The 26,145-nt window shown below is 50.9% G+C and overlaps 1 protein-coding gene across 1 annotated transcript in view; it reads right to left on the bottom strand.

Moving 5' to 3' along the window:
* Positions 1–26,145, bottom strand: part of LOC113450940 (IgGFc-binding protein-like) — a 74,550-nt gene that overhangs the window by 7,875 nt on the left and 40,530 nt on the right. Inside the window, 21 exon segments of the mRNA XM_087933798.1 lie at positions 149–293; positions 473–687; positions 1,739–2,007; positions 2,704–2,832; positions 3,521–3,588; positions 3,784–3,954; positions 4,607–4,857; positions 5,751–5,895; positions 10,259–10,461; positions 12,218–12,394; positions 12,741–12,829; positions 13,938–14,046; positions 14,470–14,650; positions 15,927–16,177; positions 17,413–17,448; positions 18,446–18,481; positions 21,496–21,669; positions 23,389–23,602; positions 23,701–23,900; positions 24,337–24,910; positions 25,296–25,936. Of these exon segments, the coding sequence (XP_087789924.1) occupies positions 149–293; positions 473–687; positions 1,739–2,007; positions 2,704–2,832; positions 3,521–3,588; positions 3,784–3,954; positions 4,607–4,857; positions 5,751–5,895; positions 10,259–10,461; positions 12,218–12,394; positions 12,741–12,829; positions 13,938–14,046; positions 14,470–14,650; positions 15,927–16,177; positions 17,413–17,448; positions 18,446–18,481; positions 21,496–21,669; positions 23,389–23,602; positions 23,701–23,900; positions 24,337–24,910; positions 25,296–25,936 (4,278 nt within the window).

The following is a 26,145-nucleotide window of genomic DNA, read 5'->3' as shown; positions in this document are numbered from 1 at the left end:
GAAGCTGACCCCTCGGTTCCAGCCTCGGCTACGCGTCTTCTCCTTCACTGGCCTGCCTGGGTCTTTCCCAGCTGAACCCCGGCTGCCTCCCCCACCCCCAAAGGCTCCATCACCCCCCTTCCCCACAGCCAGCGTCCCTGAGCGGTACCTGTGGGTTTGCAGTGCAGCTTCCCGTCCTCCTTGCTCTGGCAGATTTCCCCGGGCTCACAGCCGAAGTCCTGGCACTTGATGGCGCCACCCCTGCGACAGCGGCACTTCTGGCTGCAGTGGGGGGTGAGCCAGCTCTCCCCGATCTGCCGAAAGGAGCACGGCCTGGGCTTAGGGAAGGGCCCCGGGCCCCGAGGGAAACCCCCCCTCCGCGGCCTTGCGGGGCTGCTGCCGGGCCCCGCCGTGGCTCGCCGCCCCAAGGCCGGGCAGCTGGGGCCAGAGATGGGGCCCTGTTCCCCTGCAGGCAGGAGGGGCCCCCACTTGCCTTGTGGTACCGGCCGTCCTTGTCCTGGCAGCCGCACTGGCCGAGGGGCACGCACTGGCTGTCGCTGAGCACGAAGCCCTGCTGGCAGACGCAGCCCTCCAGGCACTCCCCGCCGGGGGGCTTCTCGCACAGCTCCCCCGCGAAGATGTTGCTGCAGGTGGGCGGGCAGGGAGGGGCGCAGGGGGAGTAGAAGCTGTTGGGCGGGCAGGGCAGCGCTGGAGGGGAGGAAAGAGGGAGGGGCCGGTTAGCCAGGCTTTCCTTTCTTACGGGGGGGGGTTTCTTCGCTGGGCCCTCGTCTCTAAGCGACTCCGGCCAGCTTACAACACCCGTTCAAGTCACCGAACACAAACATGCACTCAGTCGAGCTGGAAGGGACCGCGGAGGTCTTCTAGCCCAACCCCCCCCCACCGCTCAGGCGGGGGATCCTACACCTGTCCAATTCCAGACAGGTGGCTGTCCAGCCTCCTCTTAAAAGCCCCCAGAGATGACGGAGCCCAAAACTTCCACCACTAAGTGAGCCAGTCGTTCAGGGAGTTTTGCCCCGTTTTGCAACCGTTTTTTTGCCACGGTTGCTAAGTGAATCACTGCAGTTGTTAAGGCAGTTACACGGCCATTAAGCCAATCGGGCTTCCCCATGGATTTTACTCGCCAGAAGGTCGCAAAAGGGAACCACACGACCCCGGGACACTGCAACCGTCTTAACTATGAGTCACTTGCCAAACGCCTGAATTTTGATCAGGTGAGATAATGCAACGGTCATAAGTGTGAAAAACAGCCATGTCACTTTTTTCAGTGTTGTTCTAACTTCTAGCGGTCACTAAAGGAAGGTGTGGTAAGTCGAGGGGAGGAGGGCTAACTCTTACTTAGCCCACCACCCGCAGTATGAAGCTCCCCCATTGGGCCCCCTGGCGGAGCTCGGTCAGGCGGGTGGGATCCGATCTCACCTCCGGGTGCAAGATATTCCAGAGGGCGGAGCCACAGCAGAGAAGGCCACACACACACACTCTCTCTCTCTCCAGCCGAACCCCCCTGGCCGACGGGGCCCACTGCAGGCCTCCCCTGCTGGTGTGGCTGGTGTGGGGGTGGCTATGCCAGGCCCAGGAGATGGAGCCGCTGCTGCGGAAGAGCGCTTGCCAGGCCAGGCACGTTGCTGCCACTTCTCCCTCCCTGGCACACGGCCCAGGCAACCCTCTGCCCACCTCTGCCCGCCTTTCCTCTTCCGCCTCCCTCCCGCTTCCTCCCTGGACGCCCCCCCCCGCTGCTTACGGCAGAAGGTGCTGTTCCTCCACTGGACGGGCACTCCCTTGGCCTGGCAGGCGTCCACGTAGGCCTGCACCACGGCACACAGGGTGGAACGCATCCCGTCGTACTTGCACATGTCGTAGACGCAGGTCTGGATGAAGAGGTCTGGCTTTATCAGCGGGTGGCAGGGGACGAAGGCGCTGGATCCCAGAACCTGGCACTGTTCCTCCACGGAGGGCAGGTCGCCCTGGGCACAAGGGGGGCCCAGCTCTGGGCGGGTGTCTGGCAGGCAGCTGCAAGGAAGGCAGGCATGGCAGGGGAGGGATTGGCTAGGGGACCCGAGACGAAGCGGGAAAGGGGGGGCACCCCCAACCGGCTGCCCCAAAATGTTTTACAACCGAGTTACAACTGTATTATGAGTTGGAGTCAGGGGCCACTGATGTAGAAATGAACGAATGAATGAACGAATGAATGAATGAATGAATGATAGCCCAGGAGGGGGACACCTCGGGTGGGGTTCAAATCCTTTAACAACTGGTTCTGTGGGCGTGGCTAGGTGGGCGTGGCTAGGTGGGCTTGTCCATGTGACTGGCTGGGCATGGCTTTTTTACAGCACCCCCTCCTGCGCTCCGTTTTTTGGGCCTCCTGGGCCTCAGGGAAGCCTCGTGGGGGGAGGGGGGCGTTTCTGCTCCCCGGAAGTGTCCCCCTTTTGGCCTCAGGGTCCCCAGGGAGGCTCCTGGGCGAAGCAGTAAGACAGCCAGCGGGATCCTGGCACAGCTGATTGTTGGAAGAGGTGAAAATCATCGGGAGGGGGAAAAAAGCCCGAAATCCCTTGAGGAGTGACGGGGTGGGGAGGGGAGGGGCGAGCAGAGAGAGGCGGGGCCAGCCAGGGGCACCATTTGCCAGTTCTCCAAACTGCGCAGAATTGTCGCCACCGGTTCTCTAGAACCGGTCCAAAGCGGGTAGGCTCCCACCCCTGGAACACACACCTTGCGTCTTCAGGGTCATCCACCTTCCAGCTGTTCCCGAACTGAGTAACGTTCTTGGCCTGGGATCCGTTGGGCATCAGCAGCTCATCTCCGTCTTGGCCATTGTAGTTCCCACAAGAGGCCACGCACCTGGAGATCAGGGCGGGGCTTACGTGAGTCCCGGGGCCGCAGGTTCAAAATACAAACCCTAATCAACAGCAGCGCCATCTTTCCATGCAGCACAATGGGATGCTTCACTACCCAATTAGATAGAACCCTGATCGTGTTCCCTAGTTGGGTCATGAAACGTCTGCAAAAAAAAAACCCCCAACCAATCTCAGATAGCACCAAGGATCCCACATTCCTCCCCCATCTTCTAGCCCTGATGATGTTCCCTAGTTGGGTCATGAAACGTCTGCAAGGAAACCCCCAAGCCCAGAGAGCCCCCAGGGCCCCGCAGTTCAACCCTGAGCTACCGGGAGTCTCTTCTAGGGGTGCAAGGGGATAGGCTGACCGCAGAGGGCCAGGGCAGTTGAAGACGCTGTGCCAACCCATCCTCTTAGCCCGTTGATGCTTCAAGAAACTGGGTGTATTTAGAGTGGGGGCTTCATTGGTGGGAGGCACACTCTGAGTACAGTTTTTCTTATTTTCTTATTTTTTGTTATTATATAATAATAATTTTTTTTTTTTAGTTTTAAGTCTTTCCATTTTGTTCATTTGAATTTGTAATTTTTTGTTTGACAAACAAACAAACAGAACTGAAGAAGCTTCTTGGATGAGAAGCGAAATGACTTCAAGGAAAACAACCAGTTGGCGAAAGCAGCCTTGGGACTGTTACGAATGAGGACCAGGTGATATCTCCACGGGGTCCCTTTTCATCCGAAGCAGAGGGTCTCTGGTGGTCGTCTGGCGGAGGACTGGTCAATGAAGGGAATCCCCTAGAAGTCCTCGGCCGGCTCTTCCTGGGTCAGAAGGTCTTCAGTGTGACTCCGAAGACCATCGGTCGGTCTGAGGAGGAGCTCCAACCACAGTGAGCAGAAGTCGGAGCCGCAGAGCCCTGGGGGAGCCCAGCCTCGCACCTGCATTCCACCTGAGACTCACCTGAGAGGAGTAGGAGCTCGGCAGGCTGATCTCCAAGTATTGGTTCCCGTCGTATTTCACCAGCAGCCCAAAGTCGGTTTCCACCACCATGTAACTGCCAACGTTCGACACCGTCACCAAGTTCCGTTGGGAGCGGCTCTCCACCGGTGTGTAGGCTCTCACCTTGTTGAGCTGCGGAGGGAGAGTGAAGAGTCAGGCCTGGGATTGAAGCAGCAGCCCCCCCCACCCCAGGAGGAGGGCCACGGAACGACCGGAACCCCTTGACTCACAACAGTGACCAAAGTTACAGCGGCACTGAAAAAAAGCAGCCTATCGCCATTTTTCACACTTTACAACCATTGCAGCATCCCCGGGGTCATGTGATCAAAATTCAGGTGCTTGGCAACTGGTTCCTATTTATGATGGTTGCAGTGTCCCTGGGATCGTGTGATCCCCTTTTGAGACCTTCTCCCAGCAAAGTCAAGATTCACTTAACAACCTTGTCACTAACTTTAACAACGGCAAGGAGTCACTGGACAACGGTGGCCAGAAAGGTTATCAAACGGGGCAAAGCTCGCTTAACAAATGTCTCGCTTAGCAACAGAAATGTTGGCCTGAATTGTGGTTGTAAGTTGAGGACTACCTGGACTCAGCTCTTCCCAAAGGATTGGATAACCCTGGAAAATCCCTAGGAACGAGGATAGACTTCAAACCATGGCTATAAATGGAGAACTGGTCAGCCCCTAAACTAGGGGTGTCCAAGGTTGGAGACCCCTCCGCTAAACTGAAGCCCGGACAAAAGAAACCGGGGGTCTGAAGGCAGCCCGGGGCCCAGATTCTGTACCAGAATCTTCTTGTCCTTCTGGAGCGTGATCCGTAGGTCGTACACATCCACATGGACCTCCCGGAGGTAGGTGGCTCCTCGTAGGCCCCGGTCCTCATTCTTCCCCGTGATGTTGAAGGGCGTGACGGTGCAGAGGCTCCTGGTGTCACAAGCAGTGACCAGGGTGTACAGGCAGGTGCCCAGGAAGGTGTGCATCACTTTGTCAAAGGTGTAATAATGGGGATCTCCCACCACGTGGCACGAGGCCCGGCCTGCAAGACGCAGAGGGATTGGGGTTAGCTTAAGGGGGCATAAATTAATTCCAGGTTTTCTTGGCACTCACTTAAATGAGAAGCCAGCCGTGGGTCGTGGCTGCCCAAAAAGCCGATGCGATCCTAGGCTGCATTAACAGAGGGAGAGAGTCAAGATCAGGTGACCTGTTAATACTGCTTTTCAAGGCCTTGGTGAGGCCACGCTGGGAATATTTGCATCCAGTTTTGGTATGATATAAAGGAGATGCTGAGACTCTAGCCAGAGGGCAGAGAAGAGCAACGACGAAGATTAGGGGACTGGAGGCTGAAACGTACAACGGACGGTTGCGGGAACGGTCTACTCTGATGAAAAGAAGGACCAGGGGAGACATGACAGCAGTCTCCCAATATTTGAGGGGTTGCCGCAAAACGGGGGGGCAACCTATTCTCGCCTCAGAAGGCAAGAAATGAAACAATGGACGGAAGAGACCCAACCTAGAAATAAGGAGGAACTTCCTAATGGTGAGAATAATTGATCAGTGGAACAACTTGCCACCAGAGGTTGTGGGGGCTCCATCATGGGAGGCGTTTAAGATTGGACAAAGATTTGCCTGGAATGGTACATAAGGCCTCCTTCTTGAGCAGGGGGCTGGACTAGAAGACCTCCAAAGTCCCTTCCAACTCTGCTATTCAGTTCATCTCTCTGGTTTTCCCCTCTCCATGTACCAAGTCTGCCTGGTGTGGCCAGGACCAAACCACACCTTTCTCGGACGCTTCTAAGGAATTGCTTTGTTGTATTGGAAGGCCTCCTTGGTGCCCCTGAAATGCCAGGCAGGCTGATTTGGCCGGCAGTTCTGTCAATTCTCGATCCTGCCCGGCGTGAAACATCGGCCAGTCTAACGTGCTGAACTCACCCTTGTTGTAGCACCCCAGCACTCCGTCCTGAACAGCGCAAGTCTCCTGTGCACCACACTGCCATGGGGCGCACCTGATGACGTTGTTGGGCTTGCAGGTGCATCGGTCTTGGCAAGACGCATCAATGAACCAGGTCTCCCCCAGCTGAGCTGCCAAGAAGAAGAGGAGAAAACCCTAGGTCAGAATCCAGGGACCTCCAAACTTGGCACCTTTTAAGACTTGTGGATTTCAACCTCCCAGAAGTCCACAAGTCTTAAAGTTGCCAAGTTTGAAGACCGACATCACAGAGGCCCAGCAAAAAATGGCGCTTCCTCCCTCCCTTCCAGGGTGTGGATGGCTGCAGCCTAATTCCCCCCTCTCCCCCGGCTCAGCCCCCTCCAGTCTCTGCTGGTGTCAAGCCCAAAACTGACCTCGCGTGGCCATTTTATTCAGCCTTATTATATATTCCTTTTCTTTCTGGTCACGGGGACAAGGGTTTCGGGCTTGCCACATTGCTAAGGTGGGAGGCGTGGAGACAAGAGAGATTGGTTCTGAAAAGGCGGTTCTGTGCTTTAGGCCCCCCCTCGAGCACAAAGCCCAGGAGGGGTTTCCACATATAAACAACACTGCCTTCTTTTCCTCAATCCAAGCAGTCACTTTAGCCGTCCCTGCTAACTCTGTGGGGTTTTGCAGCCACCCGTCCATGGGGGAATCAACGCAGTCTTCCCCTTTTTGCATGGAGTTTCCTTGCTGCTGCCAGCATATATTAAATCAAAATTCCATCCCCCCCGCCCCCAGTTCTTTGTCCAATAGGCCCAAAAGGAAAGTCTCTAGTTTTATTTTTATATTCACTTTAAGAATGTTCTGTGTTAAGATGTGAATCCTACTCCATATTTCTTTGCTTCGTTGCAGGTCCAACATAAAGGATGAAAAGTTCCTTCCTTACGTTTACATCTCCAACACACATTTGAAGTACCTTTATACATTTTTGGCAGTTTATGTAGTGTTAGATACCAAGGGTACACCATTTTATTAAAAAAATATATTAAATTATATGTGAAATGAAACCTGGATATTGGCTTTTGCTGACTAAACAGGTTTGTTGCTTTAGAAGTGGCTTGTATGTATTATTATGTAAAAGCCAAAAGTTGAGGGTGGATCTTATCTTTTTTTCCTTTCCCCTTTTTACTCTACACTCTTCCTTTTTCCTTCCCTTATTTTCATTTTTCTTCGTGTTTTATATATGATAAATTAAGAAAAAATTGAATAGCAAATATTGATCTATCCGAATAGAGTTGGAAGGGACCTTGGAGGTCTTCTAGTCCAGCCTCCTGCAGGAGAGCCTAGACCATTCCAGACAAGGGGCTGTCCAGCCTCTTCTTAAAATATAAATCTAAATATAGTATATAAAATCATACATTGCGATGTCCTACCGGTCAATGAATCCTTCAGCTTCAACCATAACAACACAAGAGCAAACAATAGATACAAACTCAAGGTAAACCGCACCAAACTCGATTGCAGGAAATACGATTTCAGCCACGGAGTGGTCAATGTCTGGAATCCTCTACCTGACTCTGTGGTTTCTTCCCCAGACCCCAAAAACTTTAACCTTAGACTGTCTACTATTGACCTCACCCCTTTCCTAAGAGGTCTGTAGGGGCCGTGCATAAGCGCACCAACCTGCCTACCGTCCCTGTCCTATTGTTTCTTTTATTTTTCTTATTTCATGTATTCCTAACTATGTTTATACTTATACCTGTATCTTGTATGCGATTGACAAATCAAATAAATACTAAAATACTAACAAAAAAATCTCCATTGATGGAGCTCCCACTACTTCTGGTGACAAGCAGTTCCACCAATTCATTGTTCTCCCCGTTAGAAAGTTTCTCCTTAGTTCCAGGTTGCTTCTCTCCCGGATTATTGTTGGATTTTAAGTGAAACTTCCTGGGCTGGGTTCGAATTGCCTGCTGGGAAGCATTGCTGGCGCCGCGCAATAATTTAAAGGGAACAGCTGCTGAAAGTGAGGCCTCCTTTATTGCTGCAGGAAGGGGTACAAGCTGCACGAGCCGCAGCAAGGACGCCTGTTCCTGGCTAAGCATCTAAACCAGGGGTGTCCAACCTTGGCAACTTTAAGACTTGTGGACTTCAACTCCCAGAATTCCTCAGCCAGCTTTGCTGGCTGAGGAATTCTGGGAGTTGAAGTCCACAAGTCTTAAAGTTGCCAAGGTTGGACACCCCTGGTCTAAACGGTGAGTAACTGGATGATTTCATACCCTTTTCCCCTTTGAATTCTGATTCCCGTAGCTTTGTGCCGCTCCTGGGCTTAATGGCTCCGTTCCTGTTCTGCTCTTTGCGATTCCCCTGTCCGGAGGGCCGGCAAGGAAGTGCTTGTGCCGGTGTTCAACTCTGTTTATAATTTAATCTCCTATTTGTCCCACGTGTGTTTCAAAAAGCGGCTATTTGGGTTTGTCATCTATCTTTAGCACCGTCCTGTTTGCTTCCAGCTTGTCCTTGTGGCCGTCTTTCACTCCGGCACCTGCATTTCCCGTTTCTCCTTTTACTAAATTGGAATGTTTTCATTACTCTATTTTGTTTTCCCTCTTGGGCCACCTGCTTCTATAGGGATTTTTTAATGGTTCTCTATTCTAATGCTGACTCTTAAATGGCTTTCTATTTTAATATGCTTGGTGCTGCAGTTTGGTGCTGACTTTGAAATGGTTTCTTATTTTCAATATGTTTGGAGCTGCGGTTTCCTGTAATTTAAGTAGTACTTAGCTGCAGTTTATCTTTTCCTAGAACAGTGGCGGCTAACCTTTTGGGGCTCCTGTGCCAAAAATTGTGCATGTGCTTGCATGCTCGTGTCCAGCACCCAGAAAGCAATGCACGCCCCCCCCATGTCCCCTATGCAGGTGCGCGCAATCCCTACCCACCCACCTCCTTACCTGCACTGCGCCTCACAGCTGATTTTCAGCTAGTTTGAGGCCCTTTTCAGCCTCCCAGTGGCTTCAGGAAGGCTTCTGCAGGCTTTGCAGGACAAAAACTAGGCCTATTTCATCACTTTGGGTATTTCTGGAAAAACAGGAAGTGATGAAACAGGCGTAGTTTTCGGCCTGTAAAGCCTGCAGAAGCCTTCCCGAAGCCTCTGGGAGGCCGAAAAAGGCCTCAAACCTGCCAAAAATCAGCTGTGAGGCGCGTCCATGCGCAGTGAGGTAAGTTTGCCTGAAGCTCACAAGTCGGCACAAATGGCTCCGCATGTCACCTGCGGCACAGGTGCCACAGGTTCGCCATCACAGCCCTAGAAACTTCTAATGATTTTATTTCTGAAATTAAGGTTTTTCTTTTAGTGGTAATACGGTCTGGGTAACTTCTCCATGTTCCCTTCCTACATTAGCTTCCCTCCGTTGCTTCTTGTCCTGCCTTCAGTTGCCTTGAAAAATCGGTGGGCCCCCTCCTCCTCTCTGTGGCAGCCCCCAGTATTGGAAGATGCTCCCCTGTCCCCCCCCCCGGTCCTTTTCTCTAGACTGGCCAGACCCAAATCCTGCAACCGTTCTTCGTATCTATGGGGATTCTCAGTCATGCAGGAAAGGTTGTCTCACAGGTGCTTTTTCCAAGGGGCAACTGGACTTTCTGCCTTTTCTTTGAAGACATTTGAAGAAGCTTCTTGAATGAGAAGCGAAACGTCTTCAAAGAAAAAGCAGAAAGTCCAGTTGCCTCTTGGAAAAAAAAGGACACCTTTGGGACGTTCTGCATAAGTTTCAGTCTCCAGGCCTTTAATCATCTTAGGTGCTCTTCTCTGCACTTTGTCTAGTTTTGTGACCAAGACTGGATGCAAGGATTCCAGGTGTGGCCTTACTAAGGATTTACAAAGCTGTACTAATACGTCATGTGCAGGGGTGGGATTCTACCAGTTCGCACCTATTCGCTAGAAACGGTTGCTAACATTCTAAGCAGTTCGGAGAACCGATTGTTAGAAGAAATTACTGGGATAATCCTGTAAGGAAGGTAGGAAGGAAACATTCTGGTGTTGCTTGTAGAAACTGCCTCTCCGTTAACCCTTATTCCATTCTTGACAGGACTAGACTTCCTGTCTCAAGAACATCTCTGGAGTTTTTTTCCCCTCCTTTGCTGGTACTTTGCTTGTGTGGAGTGACCATTCAAAGTTACAATGGCACTGAAAAAAGTGACTTATGACCATTTTTCACACTTACGACTATTGCAGCATCCCCACAGTCATGAGAGGCCAGGCGAGGAGATGCGTGCCTCGATGTGAGCAATGTGGAGTTGGCCACGCCCAGCCAATAACATGACCACCAAGCCAAGCCCACCAACTAAGCCACGCCTACAGAACTGGTTGTTAAAAAAATTGAATCCCACCCCTGGTCATGTGGTGTATAGAGTACAGCATCTAGAGGTAGAGTAGGGTCCCTTTGCTGAGAAGGCCTGTAGCACAGATGCAGGGAGTGGGGAAGCCAGGCCAGACCGTGTCCCCACCAGCTTCCCACTCCAGAGGAGAAACACCCACCTGGTAGTAGTTGTCCTGGTCATCCACACAGCCGCAGTCCCTCTCCGGCACACACATGTCTCCACTCAGGACGAACCCTTCGTTGCAGAAGCATCCGTCTACGGGGAGGGGGCTGCACGAGGGGAGCCCTCGGGGCTTAACACAGCTGGAAGGGCAGGCAGTCCCACAGCTGCTGTAGTGGCTGTTGACAGGGCAGGAGATGGCTGGAAGGGAAGAGACCCCAGTCACGGGAGAGGCCGCGTCTCTCACACCAACGCAACTTTTCATACAGCTCTAGCCAAGGGGGCCATGAGGGCCTAGAGAGGAGCTGGCTGCCTGTTGCCTGGGCTATGAAGAGGAGAAAGGAGAAGGAAAAGGGAGGAGGAGGAGAAGAAGGGAGAGTGGGAAAAAGAAGAAGAGGAAGACGATGAGGAGGAAAAGGTGTAAAGAGGAGGAAGGACAGCCAGCAGGAGCCAAGAGGTGCCCTGGAAGGGCCCAGAGGGAAACTGAGCAGCTTCACCCAGTCGGAGGTGGCAAGAGCGGGGAGGTTGGGCCATTGGGGGTGCCCCAAGACTTCAGAAGCTCACACGAAACCATTGGGGGAGAGTGCCCCCCAGCTGGGAGTGGGGGCTACACCCAGGGATAGAGTCTGGGTGCAAGGGCTGGTGCCATGCGCTAGAAGTCCTGGCCCAGGGAGGCTGTGAGGGTCCAGATGGAGGCTCAGACCCAGACTCTCACTTCAGAAGGAACCCCCACCCCCCACCCCCATTCCAGGACAATATCAAGTTTGTCTCTCAGGGTGGGGGTGGGGGAGGAACCCCACACCCAGGGGTGGGGTCTTCTATACTCAGAACTCCTGCTTGTGTTGTGTCCATTGTCTAAAGCAGGGGTCTCCAACCTTGGCAACTTTAAGTCTGGCGGACTTCAACTCCCAGAATTCCCCAGCCAACTTTGCATAGCTTTGCTGGCTGGGGAATTCTGGGAATTGAAATCCACCAGGCTTAAAGTTGCCAAGGTTGGCGATCCCTGGTCTAAAGTCGTACAAGACATAAATCAATAAATTATCCATCCACAGGATGGATGGATGGATGTCAGGAAGGAAGGAAGAAGGAAAGAAGCAAGGAGAGGGGATTTTACCCGAAAAATATAGTAAGGGAAATACACATTACTCATGTATTGACTGCAGCTAGAACTGTATTTGCACACAAACTGGAAAAGCGAAGAAATACCCACTGATGAGAATGTGATCAGGAAAATATTTAGAGCATGCAGAAGTGAATAGACGAATGCTTGCAATTAAGGAGAAAGAGCAAACTGAATATTATATGACATGGGATTTATTTTATCAATGATTAAATAACAAAAATGGAAGTTAGAAACAGGGAAATAAAAGATTAGTGTAATAAAGAAGATATGTTAAGAGAGAGAAGCAAATATGATTAGTATGTTGAATGTTATTTTAATATTGTAGACTTAATAATGTACTGAATAATGCTGTAAAATTTGATTATTATTTTACAAAAAAGTATATCCAGATGACATAATGTTCAATTGAAGATGGAATTATTATATTAAAAAATAGAATATTTAATGAAAAAAAGAAGCAAGGAAACGATGTAAGAGGAAGGAGGAAGTGAGGGAAGGAAGGAGGAAGTGAGGGAAGGAAGGAAAGAAGGAGAGAATATGAAAGGAGTAGAAGGAGAAAGGGAGGAAGGAAAGAAAGAAAGAAAAAGAAGGAAGGAAGGAAAGGACATGAAAGAAGAGTGGGAGGGAGGGAAATAAAAGAAAAGAAAGAAAGAAAGAGAAAGAAGGAAGGAAGGAAGAAATAAAGAAAGGAGTCTTGCTCTTTTGGCCCCCCCCTCACAGCCCCCTGGGTGTCCAACTCTAACCCTTTGGTTCTCCTGAGCCGGTCCCAGATCCCTTCCGATCCTCCCTGCCAAGGCTCCCCTCACTCCCCCCGTCCCCAAGCGCAGCACTTACGACAGAGGGTGGAGTTCCGCCATTCCACGCACTGCCCAGCATTGGCACAGGAGGCAGCGTAGGCTTGGAGCCCGTGGCACACGGAGGTCTGCTGTCCTTGGGTGAGGCACACGTCATAAATGCAGTTCTCCAGGAAATGGGTTGGGTCCACCACCGCATGGCACTGCCTGAAGGGCCCTGGGCAAAAGGGGAAGAGGGAGTCAGCATGGCCAGGGGCCCTCCGGAGGCTAAACAGACAAAGGCAGGATCCTGGCTTCCTCGAGGGGTTCTCCCAGCCGAAGCCCCTCACGGGTGCCTTTGTCTCAGCTTGGACCCCTGGGCTGAAACTGGGGGAGACACACCCTGCAAAGCTCCTGCCCCCAAGCATTAGCCCTGGTCAAGGGGCCTGTCTAGGGTGCAGTGTTGCAAATCTGCCCTCTCATCTTAACACGCCCGGCTTGCGCTTTTGAAGGCGGTGCGAGCTCCCAATTCGAGAGACAGCAGGTCCACTTTGGAGCCGTTCTGTCCCACCAGAGAGCTTTACCTGTTGGATCTGTGATCAGGCGGCAAGCGGAATTCCTCCGAATTTCCTCCTCCAGCTTTGGGTCACATGATTCTGATGGGCCGGAACATCTGTTGGAGGGGAGATATGGCTCAAGACAATCCCACTAGGGTCTCCTGTGGCTTCCAACCATCCTTATTGGGGGGGACACTGAGTAGGCCCCCCTCCCCCACGAAAGATGAAGAGGCACGATGGGAAGCAGCATTCGACCCCTGGAGGGGCCGACCAAGTGACGGTCCCTCATCTGGAAATCTCCTCACCCAAGAGCGGTTAGGGTCAGGGTTAGGAGGAAGGTGTGGTGGAGATATTCACTGTCTCGAGTTATTTATACCAAAACAAAGGCAGGGAATAAATAACTAAACAAACAAACAAACAAATAAATAATAAAGGAGAATATTCATAGCTCAGGGCTGAAATGAAGGGTCTTTGGTGCTCTCTGAGCTTAATTATTTTCTTGCAGATATTCCATTGCCCAAACTAGGGAGCATCATCAGTGCAAGCTCTGTGCATCATAGCAATAGCAATAGCATGCAGATTTATATACCGCTTCACAGTGCTTTACGCCCTCTCTAAGCGGTCTACAGAGTCAGCCTCTTGCCCCAAACAAAAACGAGGTGGGCCTTCATTGGATCCACCTTGGAAGAAAGGAAGGCTGAGGCAACCTTGAGCCAGTCAAGCTTGAACTGCTGGCCGTAGGAATGCAGAGTTTGCCTGCAATGCTGCATTCCACCCACGGCAGCAGCCCGGCACCCCCACCAGTGCAACCAAGCTCAGCATCAAGGACCTCTCAGAACTCTTTGAACACGAGGAGCACCACTTATGAGGAAGGCGCTTGTAGAGCTAAGAGACTCCCATCACCGGAGATCTTTGCGCCATTCCCTCCGCAAAACGTGCCTCAGTGTGATGGAATATAGTCTGGATTCCCAAGAGGAAGGGAGGGAAGGGAGGAACAGAGACAACTCAGTTCACGCCGTTTGTGTGGGAGAAAGAGTGGGAAGATGGCTCCTCCCTAACCATTCCCAGAGCCTTTGCTTTATAAGGGTGGTAGCTTGCTTTAGTTTGGCAAGATTCTGTCTTTAGGCGAGGAACAATAAAGACATTTGCTTCGAAGAACCACAACATGCTTTTCTTGATTTTTGGAGCCGGACACTCAGCTAAGTCTATGCCAACAGAACATACACGCCACTGTTGTCTGGGACAAGCCAGCTGTTTCCGAGGTGAGTTGAGTCTCCTGCAGGTTGTCCATCAGGCTTTAGGTTGTCATCTCCTGGATCCCCATTGAAATTACCTTTGGAGGGTGGGAAAGAGAAAACATTTATCCCTGGCGCCCCATTTCTTTATCTGATCTACATTTAACATCCTGTTTTAAAGGGAGGGTCCCATCCTCGCCTGGTCAGCAAAGAGCTGTAGACCAGAAACCAAAACTAATCAAGGAGAGAATCAACCTAGGAGGAATTTCACGACAATTAGAACAGTAGAATGGAAGTTGTGGCTGCTCCATCGCTGGAGGTTTTTAAGAAGAGACTGGACAGCCACTGGTCTGGAACGGTAGAGAGTCTCCTGTTTGAGCAGGGGGCTGGACTAGATGATCTCCAAGGCCCCTTCCAACTCTGTTAAATTCTGACCACCAATCTTTGCTCCTACTGATTCCAACTCTTATCCTCCTTCAAGGGTTGCCCCACTCTTGCCCACGTAATGTCCCATGTCTCACCACACAGGCCACAGAGCTGTCCCTGATATTCGGATGGCACGGCGACTTCCACATACTGGTTCCCATCAAAGCGGACGCTCAGGCCAAAGTCTGTTTTCAGGATCACGTAGCCGCCACTCAACTGCACCACGATCCTGTTGCCTCCGACATACACCGGCAGGTTCTTCCGAGTGCTGTTGACCTGGGGAAGATTTCCAACAAGAGTCACGCCCTGCCACCACCCTCAACGAGAAAAGCTGAGGAAACCCCCTCACTGCTTTTCCCCACGTGGGAACAAGCACTCAGGAAGGCTCCTTGGGACCCGAACCCCTGCCCTAAAGGCTGAAGCCCCTTCCCAGCACGCGGCTGGGTCTCTCCTGCCCAAACGGCCACCCGCTGGGCTCAGGCCAAGTACAGGCCCTGGGCAGCTGATGGAGATGATCCTCTCAACGCTATTTTCTAAGACGTGGCTCTTTCTCCCAACCAGAATCCCACCAGGCCTTCTATGCCGCTCTCTGTTGGAGGGAGGTTAAAGAGAGCCCCCTTTTACATAGGTGCCTTACCAAACGCATACATACAGGCAGTCCTCGGCATAGGACCACTATTGAGCCCAATATTTCTGTTGCTAAGTGAGACATTTGTTAAGGGAGTTTTGCCCCATTTTACATCCTTTCTCTGCACAGTTGTGAAGCCAATCACTTAGGAATCACTAACTTAAGAGTTAGGAGTAGGTCATTAAGTGAATCTGGTTTCCCCATGGACTCTGCTAGTCAGGAGGTCGCAAAAGGGGACCATGTTTAACCCCGGGACACAGCAACCGCCATAAAAGTGAGTCAGTTGCCAAGCATTTGAGTTTTGATCAGGTGACCACGGGGATGCTACAATGGTCGTAAGTGTGAAAATCAGTCCTAGGTCACTTTTTTCAGTGCTGTTGTAACTTTAAACTGTCACTATGTGAATGGCTGTAAGACAAGGACTGCCTGTAACGTAAAATGAAAACACATAGCAGCTGAGCTTAAAAAAAATTAACCATCCACCCTCCTTCTAGCACTGATGACGTTCCCTAGTTGGGTCGTGAAATATCTGCATGAAAATAACCAAGCTCAGAGAGCCCCAAGGACCCCACAATTATTCCTCCCCCTCCCCCCTTCTCTCCCCAAACCCCATTCCCTTCTAGCACTGATGACGTTCCTGGGTCATGAAACGAGAGCAAGAACCAAGTTCAGAGAGCCCCAAGGACCAACTATCATTTTCTCCGGGCTTTCCTGAAATGTATAAATATGAACATATCGTTTTGCCTAGACGAGCCCCTCTCGTTATCTTCTGGAGCGAATCTCTCCAGATCACGGGGAATACGTAATGCCTGCAGTCGGCCTTTGTGATTGCTTTTGGGGTTCTCAGTTTGATCCCACAGACGAGCTGGGACTTTCTGGAAAGACTGGGTCACCCAGCAGCCCCCAGAAGGTGGATCTGCTTACATTAACCTTCCTGTTCTTCAGCAAGGACACTCGGCTTCCGTACACGGCCACATGCACTGAGTTGACGTAAGACACGGCCAGGTTGGAGCCCCGGTGCTCATTGGTGGTGGACACATCAAAGGCCTCTAGGCCCTTGGTGGAATTGGTGCAGAGTTTAGCCAAGGTGTAGGTGCAGTTGCCCATGAAATGGTGGACACGGCCGTCAAAGGTGGTGTAATGGGGATCTCCTGAGGCAGTGCAGATAGACGGGGCTGGGCGGGGAGATGAAACAAAGTATTATTTGGTGAGAGGTCCCTTCCCAAAGCAGCCTGGCCAGCCAAGATGCCACACGATTGTCCGTCATCCAGGACATGATTGTCCCAAAGGTGTGTTTCCCCTCGAAAAGGTAACTGTCAGTCTTGGAAGCCCTGTTTTACTTAGAAGCTTTGAGGCTGCCACATTCAGTGCCTGGGAATTTGGGAGGGGGGACTTCACAGTGGGGTAGAAGATTAAACTCAACAACATTCTTTCTTAAAAGTCAAGGACAAGTCACCCTGCCCCTGGAGGGGAGTGTGTGGAAGAATGTCTCCAGTTGGGACATTGTTTGATTGGGCCATGGGAGGGACTGGGGGTGCAGGGGAGGGCAGCACACAAGATAAACGAAGGAAGGAAGGAAGGAAGGAAGGAAGGAAGGAAGGAAGGAAGGAAGGAAGGAAGGAAGGAAGAAAGAAAGAAAGAAAGAAAGAAAGAAAGAAAGAAAGAAAGAAAGAAATAGCAGGGGCAGAAGTAGTACAGCCACCCTGGATGTTGCGGGGTCAAGGGAGCAGAAGTAAAACCGTTGCAGGAACTGAGCATGGCTGGCCTGGTGAAAAGAAGGACTAGGGGTGACATCACAGCAGTGTTTCCATGTCTGAGGGGCTGCCCCAAAGAAGAGGGGGGAGGGTGTCAAGCTATTCTCCAGGCAGAACAAGAAGCAACGGATGGAAACTCATCCAGGTCAGAAGAAACTTCCTGACAGGGAGGACAATGCATTGGTGGGGTGGTTTGCTTCCTGAAGTTGTGGGTGCTCCAATGCTGCAGATTTTTTAAAGGAGAGATTGGACAACTATTCATCTGAAATGATAAAGGGTCCCTGCTTGAACAGGGGGGTTAGACTAGATGATCTCCCAGGTCCCTCCCAACTTGGTTGTTCTGTTATTCTAGGGATCTTTCAACAGACCTGAGGCTACTTTCCTAGAGACCCACATCAACCTACTTGGAAGAGGAAGAGTTGATGAGCAGGCAGAATAAAATTGTACGTGGTTGAGACTTGGTTTTCCCAGGCCGGATGACTTATTTCTGTTTAATCTTATTTTAAATTTTAGGTTGTTGTTAGCCACCCGGAGTCATACTTTTCAGATGGGCAGCCATCTACTTCCTGCCTCATTGTTTCCTGCTGGAAACTTGCAACGGGATTGAGGCCACAGGATTCCTCAAAAATTGATGCCAATTGGACAGCAAATCTTACCTACGACTGGAGTCTTCCTAGTAGTAGAGGTCAAATCTGGCAGACCAAGAAAAGAAGCCAAGTTATAATCAATCGTTATAATGTCCCTCATCATCTTCGCAGAGGGAAGGAGCCTGTTCATAGTAAGAGAGCACATGGACTGAGGAATAACTTATGCACCCCGACCTCCACCTATTTGACCCAAGCTTGGACAAAGGCTGGTCTCCTGGGACATTGCCTTCTTCAAGGAACCACACGACCTTCAGGGTGATTGGCAAGTGCCACCCCAAAGAAAAACCAGACAGGTAGAAACCAGGTAGGAGAGAACATGTTGTCTCATGACTGGTCTTCTAAAGAGGGCCAGTGACACTTCGGACAGGTGTCTTTATGGGAGTGGTTGATTTTGGTGGACAAAGAAATGGGTCCAGGGAGAGTGAGATAATAGCAAAGGAGCAACATGGAATGAAGACCACCTTATCACCCCTAACCTCTGCCCATTTGCCCCACAACTGCAGAAAAGGTGACCTCCTGGGGACATAATCTTCCCCAAGAAACCACATGGATTCCAAGACTATTGGCAAGGGCCAACTCACAGAGAAGCCAAAGAGACAGACATCAGGCAGAAAAGAACAGGTTGCTTCTTGCCTGGTCTTCCCACGAGGCAGTTGGGTCAATGGGAGAAGGTGTTGGTTCAGGTGGGCAAAGGAAAGGAGCTAAGTTAGGATCAACCTTCCCATTGTCATTCATCCCTTTGCAGACCAAGAAGGTGTATTCCTCCCAAACAGCAACATGGATTGAGGAACACCTTATCCACCCCTCAGTTCCATGTATTTGGGGGATCCCTAGAAAACAAGGGGGGTCTCCTGGGGACATGTTCTTCCTAAAAGAATCACATGACTTTCAGGATATCTGGCAAATCCAATTTCAAAGGACAGTCATAGGAATAGACACCTGGTACATGTTACATGTCTTTTCCTCCTGGAAACCTGTAGTGCATGGAACCAACACTATCCCTAAAGTATTGTAAGCAACAAAATTTGACAGTCAGTGTTACCTGAGACAGTCGGATCTGTGGGAGAAGGTGTTGGTTCTGGTGGAGAAAGAAAACAACCCTGGTTAGGATCAATTGTCATTCATCCCTTAGCGGATGGAGCGTGTGTGTTCTTAGCAATGGAACACCAAGGGCTGGAGAATATCCTGTGGACCTCTAATCTCCACCTATTATGCTCATCACGGGGACAATGCTAGGTTTCCGGAATGTCCTTCAAGCGTTGTCATTAAAATAAAGTTGAGGGGCAGAATTACCTGGTGTACTGGGCTCTGTGGGTGTAGGTGTTGGTTCTGGTGAACAAAGAAAACAACTCTGGTTACAACCAACCCTCCTATTGTCATTCATCCCTTAGCGGATGGAATGTGTGTTCTTAGCAATGGAACACCAAGGGCTGGGGAACATCCTGTGGACCTCTAATCTCCAACTATTATGTCCATCACAGGGATACTGTGAGGTTTCCGGAATGTCCTTCAAGTGTGGTCATTAAAATAAAGTTGAGGGGCAGAATTACCTGGTGTACTGGGCTCTGTGGGTGTAGGTGTTGGTTCTGGTGAACAAAGAAAACAACTCTGGTTACGACCAACCCTCCTATTGTCATTCATCCCTTAGCGGATGGAATGTGTGTTCTTAGCAATGGAACACCAAGGGCTGGGGAACATCCTGTGGACCTCTAATCTCCAACTATTATGTCCATCACAGGGATACTGTGAGGTTTCCGGAATGTCCTTCAAGTGTGGTCATTAAAATAAAGTTGAGGGGCAGAATTACCTGGTGTACTGGGCTCCGTGGGTTTAGGTGTTGGTTCTGGTGGACAAAGAAAACAACCCTGGTTAGGATCAACCCTCCTATTGCCATTCATCCCTTAGCAGATGGAGAGTGTGTGTGTTTTAGCAATGGAACGCCAAGGGCTGGGGAACATCCTCTTGACCTCTAATCTCCACCTATTATGTCCATCACGGGGATACTGTGAGGTTTCTGGAATGTCCTTCAAGCGTTGTCATTAAAATAAAGTTGAGGGGCAGAATTACCTGGTGTACTGGGCTCCGTGGGTTTAGATGTTGGTCCTGGTGGACAAAGAAAACAGCCCTGGTTAGGATCAACCCTCCTATTATCATTCATCCCTTAGCAGATGGAGTGTGTGTGTTCTTAGCAGTGGAATCCCAAGGGCTGGGGAACATCCTGTTGACCTCTAATCTCCACCTATTATGCCCATCACGGGGACACTGTTAGGTCTCAGGAATGTCGTTCAAGTGTTGTCATTAAAATAAAGTTGAGGGGCAGAATTACCTGGTGTACTGGGCTCCGTGGGTGTAGGTGTTGGTTCTGGTGAACAAAGAAAACAACTCTGGTTACGATCAACCCTCCTATTATCATTCATCCCTTAGCGGATGGAGTGTGTGTGTTCTTAGCAAGGGAACACCAAGGGCTTGGGAACATCCTGTGGACCTCTAATCTCCACCTATTATGCTCATCATGGGGACAATGCTAGGTTTCCGGAATGTCCTTCAAGCGTTGTCATTAAAATAAAGTTGAGGGGCAGAATTACCTGGTGTACTGGGCTTCGTGGGTGTAGGTGTTGGTCCTGGTGGACAAAGAAAACAACCCTGGTTAGGATCGACCCCCCTATTGTCATTCACCACTTTAGCCGAGAGGGTACATAGGATGAGGAAACCTTAGACACTCCACAGCTTGGAATCCTGAACTGATTCTGAAGATCTGCCCATGGGCAGAGGGCACTGCAGGAACATCAAGGGATGAAAGATCTAAGGGGACCATTGGAGAACAGACCTGCTCTGGTTTGGGGGAGTTTTATATCAGATGGGAGAGTTCAGAGTCACGATGGAATTTACACAGCTGGTAGGTATCCAGGTTAAAATGATAATGGGCACGTGTGATTTCTTATCAGTTGTATTTTACGCACAAGGAGAAACGCTGGTGGCCTGTATAGGGAATGGGAAGGTAAAGCCAAGCTTTGTATTGCTGTTCTGTCTGTGCAGTCAGGAGCGTAGAATCCTGTGATCATCCTGAACCATTCATTGCAAAGAGGTGGAAGGACAACTGCTGCTTCTAAGGAGGGGAAGAAACTCAATCCGTCAAAATCTTTGACCCCTCCGTCTTACAATTCCACACAACATTCCTGGAGACCTTTGACAAAAGCTAGAAAAAGGAAGAAGCCAGAAAGGTGCCATTTCTAGCCTTGCTTTTTTCAAACAGGACGCAAGAGAGAGGAACAGAGTCTCCCAAGTGCTCAGCGGTATGACAGGTGCTGTACGGCGGTGAGGAGGAGAAGCACCCTGTTTTCCCCAAATACAACCTATGCTGGAAACAAGCCCAAGCCCTCTGTTTACGCCTGCTCCTAATACAGGTCCTACCCCCAAATCAACTCTAGTTAAGCCTGGCCCACTGTCTGGTTGTATGAGGTGGGATGAGGCACAGGTGTAAATATCGAGCGAGGGCACCGGGTGTGGGGCTGGAGCTACCCCACGCATCGCACGCTCACTTACATTAGGACTGCCGCAGCCAGACCTCCCACGCCCCTGCTGTTGTGCCACTGCCTAACTTCTTCTGTAGCCACTTGCAACCAGTCACAGCCGGGTGCCATGTGGCATATCGTGCGAGTGCTGTTGCTCGTGCACGCAATGGCACAACACCCTTGCAGCCTCCTGCCACAAGCAGTGGCACTGGCATAAGAATCCGTGCAGTGTTTGGTCATGAGCAGGAAAAGTCAGGCAGCAGCATGACAGGTGTCAGGGCATGGGAGGCCTGGATGCAGTGGTCTTAAGGTAAGCGGATAAGACATCCCTGAAAATAAGACCTGGTGGTTATTTTGAGGCTGAAAAGAGAATGAGATGGGGTCTTATTTGGGGGAAAACATGGTAGGCACACTGAGGTTTCACTGAGATCTGATTGTGTTTTTTTCACATTCAGGCAAGCTGGAAGACACCCAAGGGGCACAACCGCTCTACTCACCACAACCTGTATCCTTTTCCCAGTCCCCAAGGTCAGCCCTGTTCAGTTCGCATGCCGCGGCATATGCCTCCAGACTTTTGCACCACTGCCCTTCGTCTCCCCCAGTAGCACACTGGTCATACACGCAGCTCTCAAAGTACAGCTGAGGAGGGAGGCTGCCATGGCAGCTGGCAAAGGCCCGTTTGAGGACAGGATCACTCTGCACCGCTCTTCGAAAACGGCCTCTTCTACAGGATCGCAGTTGGGTGGATCTGGTCCTAGGGAACAGCTAGAGACAAAAAGACAAGAGTAAAGCACCATGTGCTTCGGTGTGCAAGGAGAAAAGCCATTTTGGCTCAGCTAGTCTGCTTCTGCTAGGACAGAGCGAGGGTTGAACAATTTGAGGAGGAACAGCCTGTGTCCCCTCTAACACTAAATGTTTGGATTTCCTTCCTTCCTCTCACACACAGCCCAATTTCTTGTCACTATATAGGATGCTGCACAGGGTGTTCAACCGGCTGACCAAGTCTGACTTCACAATCTATCTCCTAGAACCCGATATGGAAAACATGGTGAAAAACCTTGTTCTTCACAGTCACTTGCCTCCAGTCGTCATCTTCCACTCTCCAGCTGTTGCCAAATGTGTTGGCGTCGGTCACCAGCATCCCATCTGGCTGCTGGAAATCGTCCAGCTGGCTGTCCGAGTATGTGCCGCACAGCCCACAGAGGTGTCCCTTGTACCTCTCGTCCACTTGGATGAACAGCTGTTGGTCCCCATCAAACTTCACCCGGAAGCCAAGGGGACTGTCAACAACCACGTACGGAAGCTGTTCCTCCACCTGAATGTCTGACTGGAGCTTCAGAGGAAGGTTAACTTTGGCCCCGTTCAGCTGTAGGAAGGGAAAAGTTCAGCCATTGGATTCTTGGGCTTCATGGCCTACCACCTACCCCATGTCTAGTTTCACTACATTTGAAACATCCTCACGGATTTAGTAACTTAAATGATCACTTAAACATGAGTCAGCTGTGTACGGCGGCAGCCAAAAACCCAATACGATCCTTGGTTGTATAAACACAGGCATAGAATCAAAATCACACAAAGTTTTAGTACAGATTTATAAATCCTTACTAAGGCCACACCAGGAATAATGCATCCAGTTTTAGTCTTGGCATTATTAAGAGATGTTGAGGCTTTGGGGAAAATGCAAAGAAGAGCCACCTAGATGGTTAAGGGCCTGGAGACAGAAACGTATGAAGACGGTTGCAGGAATTGGGTATGGTCAGTCTAGAGTAGGGAAGGACTACGGGTGACCTGACAGCAGTGCTCCAGCATTTGAGGGGCTGCCGCAAAGATGAAGGGGTCAAGCTATTTTCCAAAGCACCAGGAGGCGAGGCAAGAAGAAACAGATGGAAACTAATCAAGGAGAGAAGCAACGTAGAATTAAGGAAAAACTTCCTAACAGTGAGGAAAGCTAACCAGGGGAACAACTTGCCACCAGAAGTTGTGGCTGCTCCATCGCTGGAGGTTTTTAAGAAGAAAGTGGACAGCCACCTGTCTGAAATGGTACAGGGTCTCCTGTTTGGGCAGGGGATTGGAGTAGAAGAGCTCCAAGGTCCCTTCCAGGCCTACTCTGATCCAACTCTGTCTGCAATAAAGGAGAGTCTTTGTCCTTGGCATATTTGTACCAGTTCTTATAAAACGGCGCCTGTATGACTGTAGCTCTTCTTAAACAGCTTTTCGGGGAGGACTGCTAAATGTGAGGGGGAACCCCAGACCTTCATCCCATTAGTCACTTGCCCTGGCACCGTTCTTCAGGGTGCGATACTCACGTAGACCTCTTTGTTCTTCCTCAGAGCCAGGTGGGTGTTTCTCAGTGAGATGGCCACTGAGTTGAGAGCCGTCCAGTGCGGGCTGGAGCGATGTTCGTTCCGAGTGGTCACGGAGAAGCGCTCGGAGGAGTTGCTGCAGATTTGCACTGCGGTGTAATTGCACCCACCCTGGAAATGATAGAGTCGCCCATCGAAGGTGACATAGTGAGGGTCTCCGTAGATGTGGCAGGTGGCCTTGTCTGGAATGTAGCATCCCAGGATGCCATTCTGTACTTTACAGACTTGGTCGTTCTTGCAACTGTCTGCGGTGCAGTTCAAGGTGCCGTTATTTCCACAGTGACATTGGCCGACACAATCCGGCTGCCAGAATGTCTCTCCTTTCTGTTGGAGAAAAGCCAGAGAAAAAGATGAGGCCCCTGCCCTGTTGGGAAAGTTGCTGCAGATTCTGTCCTGGCCACAGACGTTGCTTGGGGACAAACCTCATAATATTGATCTCCAGATACACAGCCGCAATCCTCCCGCGGCACACATTGTGCTCCGCTTAGGACAAAGCCTTTGTCGCATTCGCAGCCCTCCACGCAAGGCTTGGTGCAGTTCCACGGAGCCAGTGGATTGGAACATGTGGCGGGACAGGAAGTGGCGCACACGTTGTAATGGCTGTGATCACCGCAAGGGATTTCTACAAAACAAAGCAGGAACCACCCAGAAAGTGAGGTACTACGCTTCCCAAGGCCATGCTCAATTGGAGCAGTTTTTCTGGTCCCCGTGCTGTGCAGCAGGAAGCTACCAGTGATGCTGGAAAGAAGAGGGATTATGGATTGATCCTATGTGCTCGGGGATTCTATGTGCTCAAGGAATCCCATCTGCAAACGGATCGTGACAGAGGGAGCCATGGAATCTGATTCTTAAATGAGTTTCCGGTTGAGGCCTTAACTAAGCTGATGGCCCACCCCAAGCACCACCCGAAGACAAGCAAGTCCTTCAGCCAAAGGGAGATTTTCGGTGACACCTGCCCTTTTGCATGACCTGGAATGCTACCGCAACCGACCAAGAGAGCATATTTCCCCAACTGGGTCAATTGTCTATCTTTTAGGGTACTCTAAGTGGATACTCACTGCAGGAAGTGGCATTCCTCCAGTCGGGAAGCTTGACGCCAGCTCTTTGGCAGGCATCAGAGTATGCCTCCAAAGCACCACACAAGGCCTCCGGGGACCCATTCAGTTCACACAGGTCAAAGAGGCAACTCTGGAAGAAGCTGTTGGGGTTGATTGCAGAATGGCAAACTGCCAACGGTCCCTGGCTACTGGTAAGCTGTCCGCAATAGGCCTCTGTCTCATAGAGATTTTCCAGCTCTGGGGGACAAGTGTGGTGGGGGGGTGGGCCCTTACAATCAGGGGGGTCGTACTCTGCATTGGGCACCTGCCAGCTGTTTCCCAGCTGAGTGGAATTCTTGGCTTGCTCTCCGTTGGGCATCATGCTGTCATCCTGCCGGCGGTTGTTGAAGTTCCCACACATGCCGCAGGTCTGGTTGAAGAAGGTGGTGGGGACCCTGATCTCCACCGAGTGATCTGTGTCGTAAGAGACCATCAGCCCGAAGTCCGTCTCTAGGCTCACGTAGCGTCCATTGAGGTCCACTCTCAGGGCGTTGTTCAGCTTGCGCACAGAAAGCCTTGTAAGCACTTTGTCCACCTAGAAGGAGTCGGACACAAATTGTAACTGTATTTCCCAAGAAAGGAACCGTCTGAAGATGATCAGGATGGGAAGAGTTAGGTTCCCCAGGACTAAGTCCCCGTACGGAAATACTGACTCTGAGGAGATTTCCAGGAGAGGGAAAAGAAGCATCATAAAAAAATTAATCAATCGATAAGAAATCATGCCCTGGCCCCAATCAAAGGAGAGGCTGTTACTATTCGGCTCCCAGTTATCCCTGATCAAACTGATATTCCACCAGAAATTAGGAAACAGGAGTTCCCCACACGTGCCAATCAAAGACCATCAGCAGAGAATCGGGAAGGACTATGGCTTCGTTCTACTTCAAAGCACAAGTAGGAAATGAGAAACTGCTTTGGGTTACCAGCACTCGATCCTTGTGTCCTTTGAGGATCTCAATCCGGTGCCCGTAAACCTCCACCAGGACCCGCTGGACATAAGAGACGAAGGGATTTCCACGGTGTTCGTTCTTGGCCTCGATGTTAAAGTAGGGCAGCCCCGTCTCATTGGCGCAGACCTTGGCCAGGGTGTAGGTGCAGGTGCCCATGAAGTGGTGCGTCTGTTTGTCAAAGGTGTTGTAATGAGGGTCGTTGTGGACACGGCAGACCCCATACGTATGTGGGTAGCAGCTGGGGACACCATTTTGGACTCCGCAGTAATAATGATTAGGGCAGGAACCAGGAAAGCAGTTGACTTGGCCACCTTGACTGGGGCAGGTGCATATGGTGGAGCAGGTGTCGTCGGTCCAAAAGCTGGAGCCCACTGGGTAGTGCTTCCCTTGGTGCCAGCACCCACACTGATGGCTGGGCACACAGTTGCCATTGTAGAGGAAGAACCCAGAGTCACAGACACAGGCTTCCCTGCACTTCAGATTGCATGTGGCCGGCGCGCTGGGGTTCTTGCAGGTGGGTGGGCAGGCGTTGGCGCAAGGCTCATAGTGGCTGTTGGGTGGGCATTGAGGAGCTGTAGGAGGCAAGAAGATCTCCGTGAACTCAGTGCCGAAAACTGGGTCAGGAAAAGCACATCGCATTCGTCAACTGAATTGGAGGAGAGTCCCTCATGTTGGTGGTTTCTTCCTGGATTACATTCCCTGCTCTCAGGATCCCCGCCAGGGATTTAGCAAATTTGCCTTCTAGGCTAAACTGGAGTTACATTCAGTGTGCCTCCAAGAGAGAAAGTGGTGATATATGTGCCTGTCTCGATGGGAGCCATCT

Source organism: Pseudonaja textilis, chromosome 4 (genome assembly GCF_049901715.1).
Source record: "Pseudonaja textilis isolate UNSWEBS1 chromosome 4, rPseTex1.2, whole genome shotgun sequence".
NCBI classification, from domain to species: Eukaryota; Metazoa; Chordata; class Lepidosauria; order Squamata; family Elapidae; genus Pseudonaja; species Pseudonaja textilis.
Note: the sequence above shows the minus strand (reverse complement) of the source record. Positions and strands in the feature narration are given on the sequence as shown.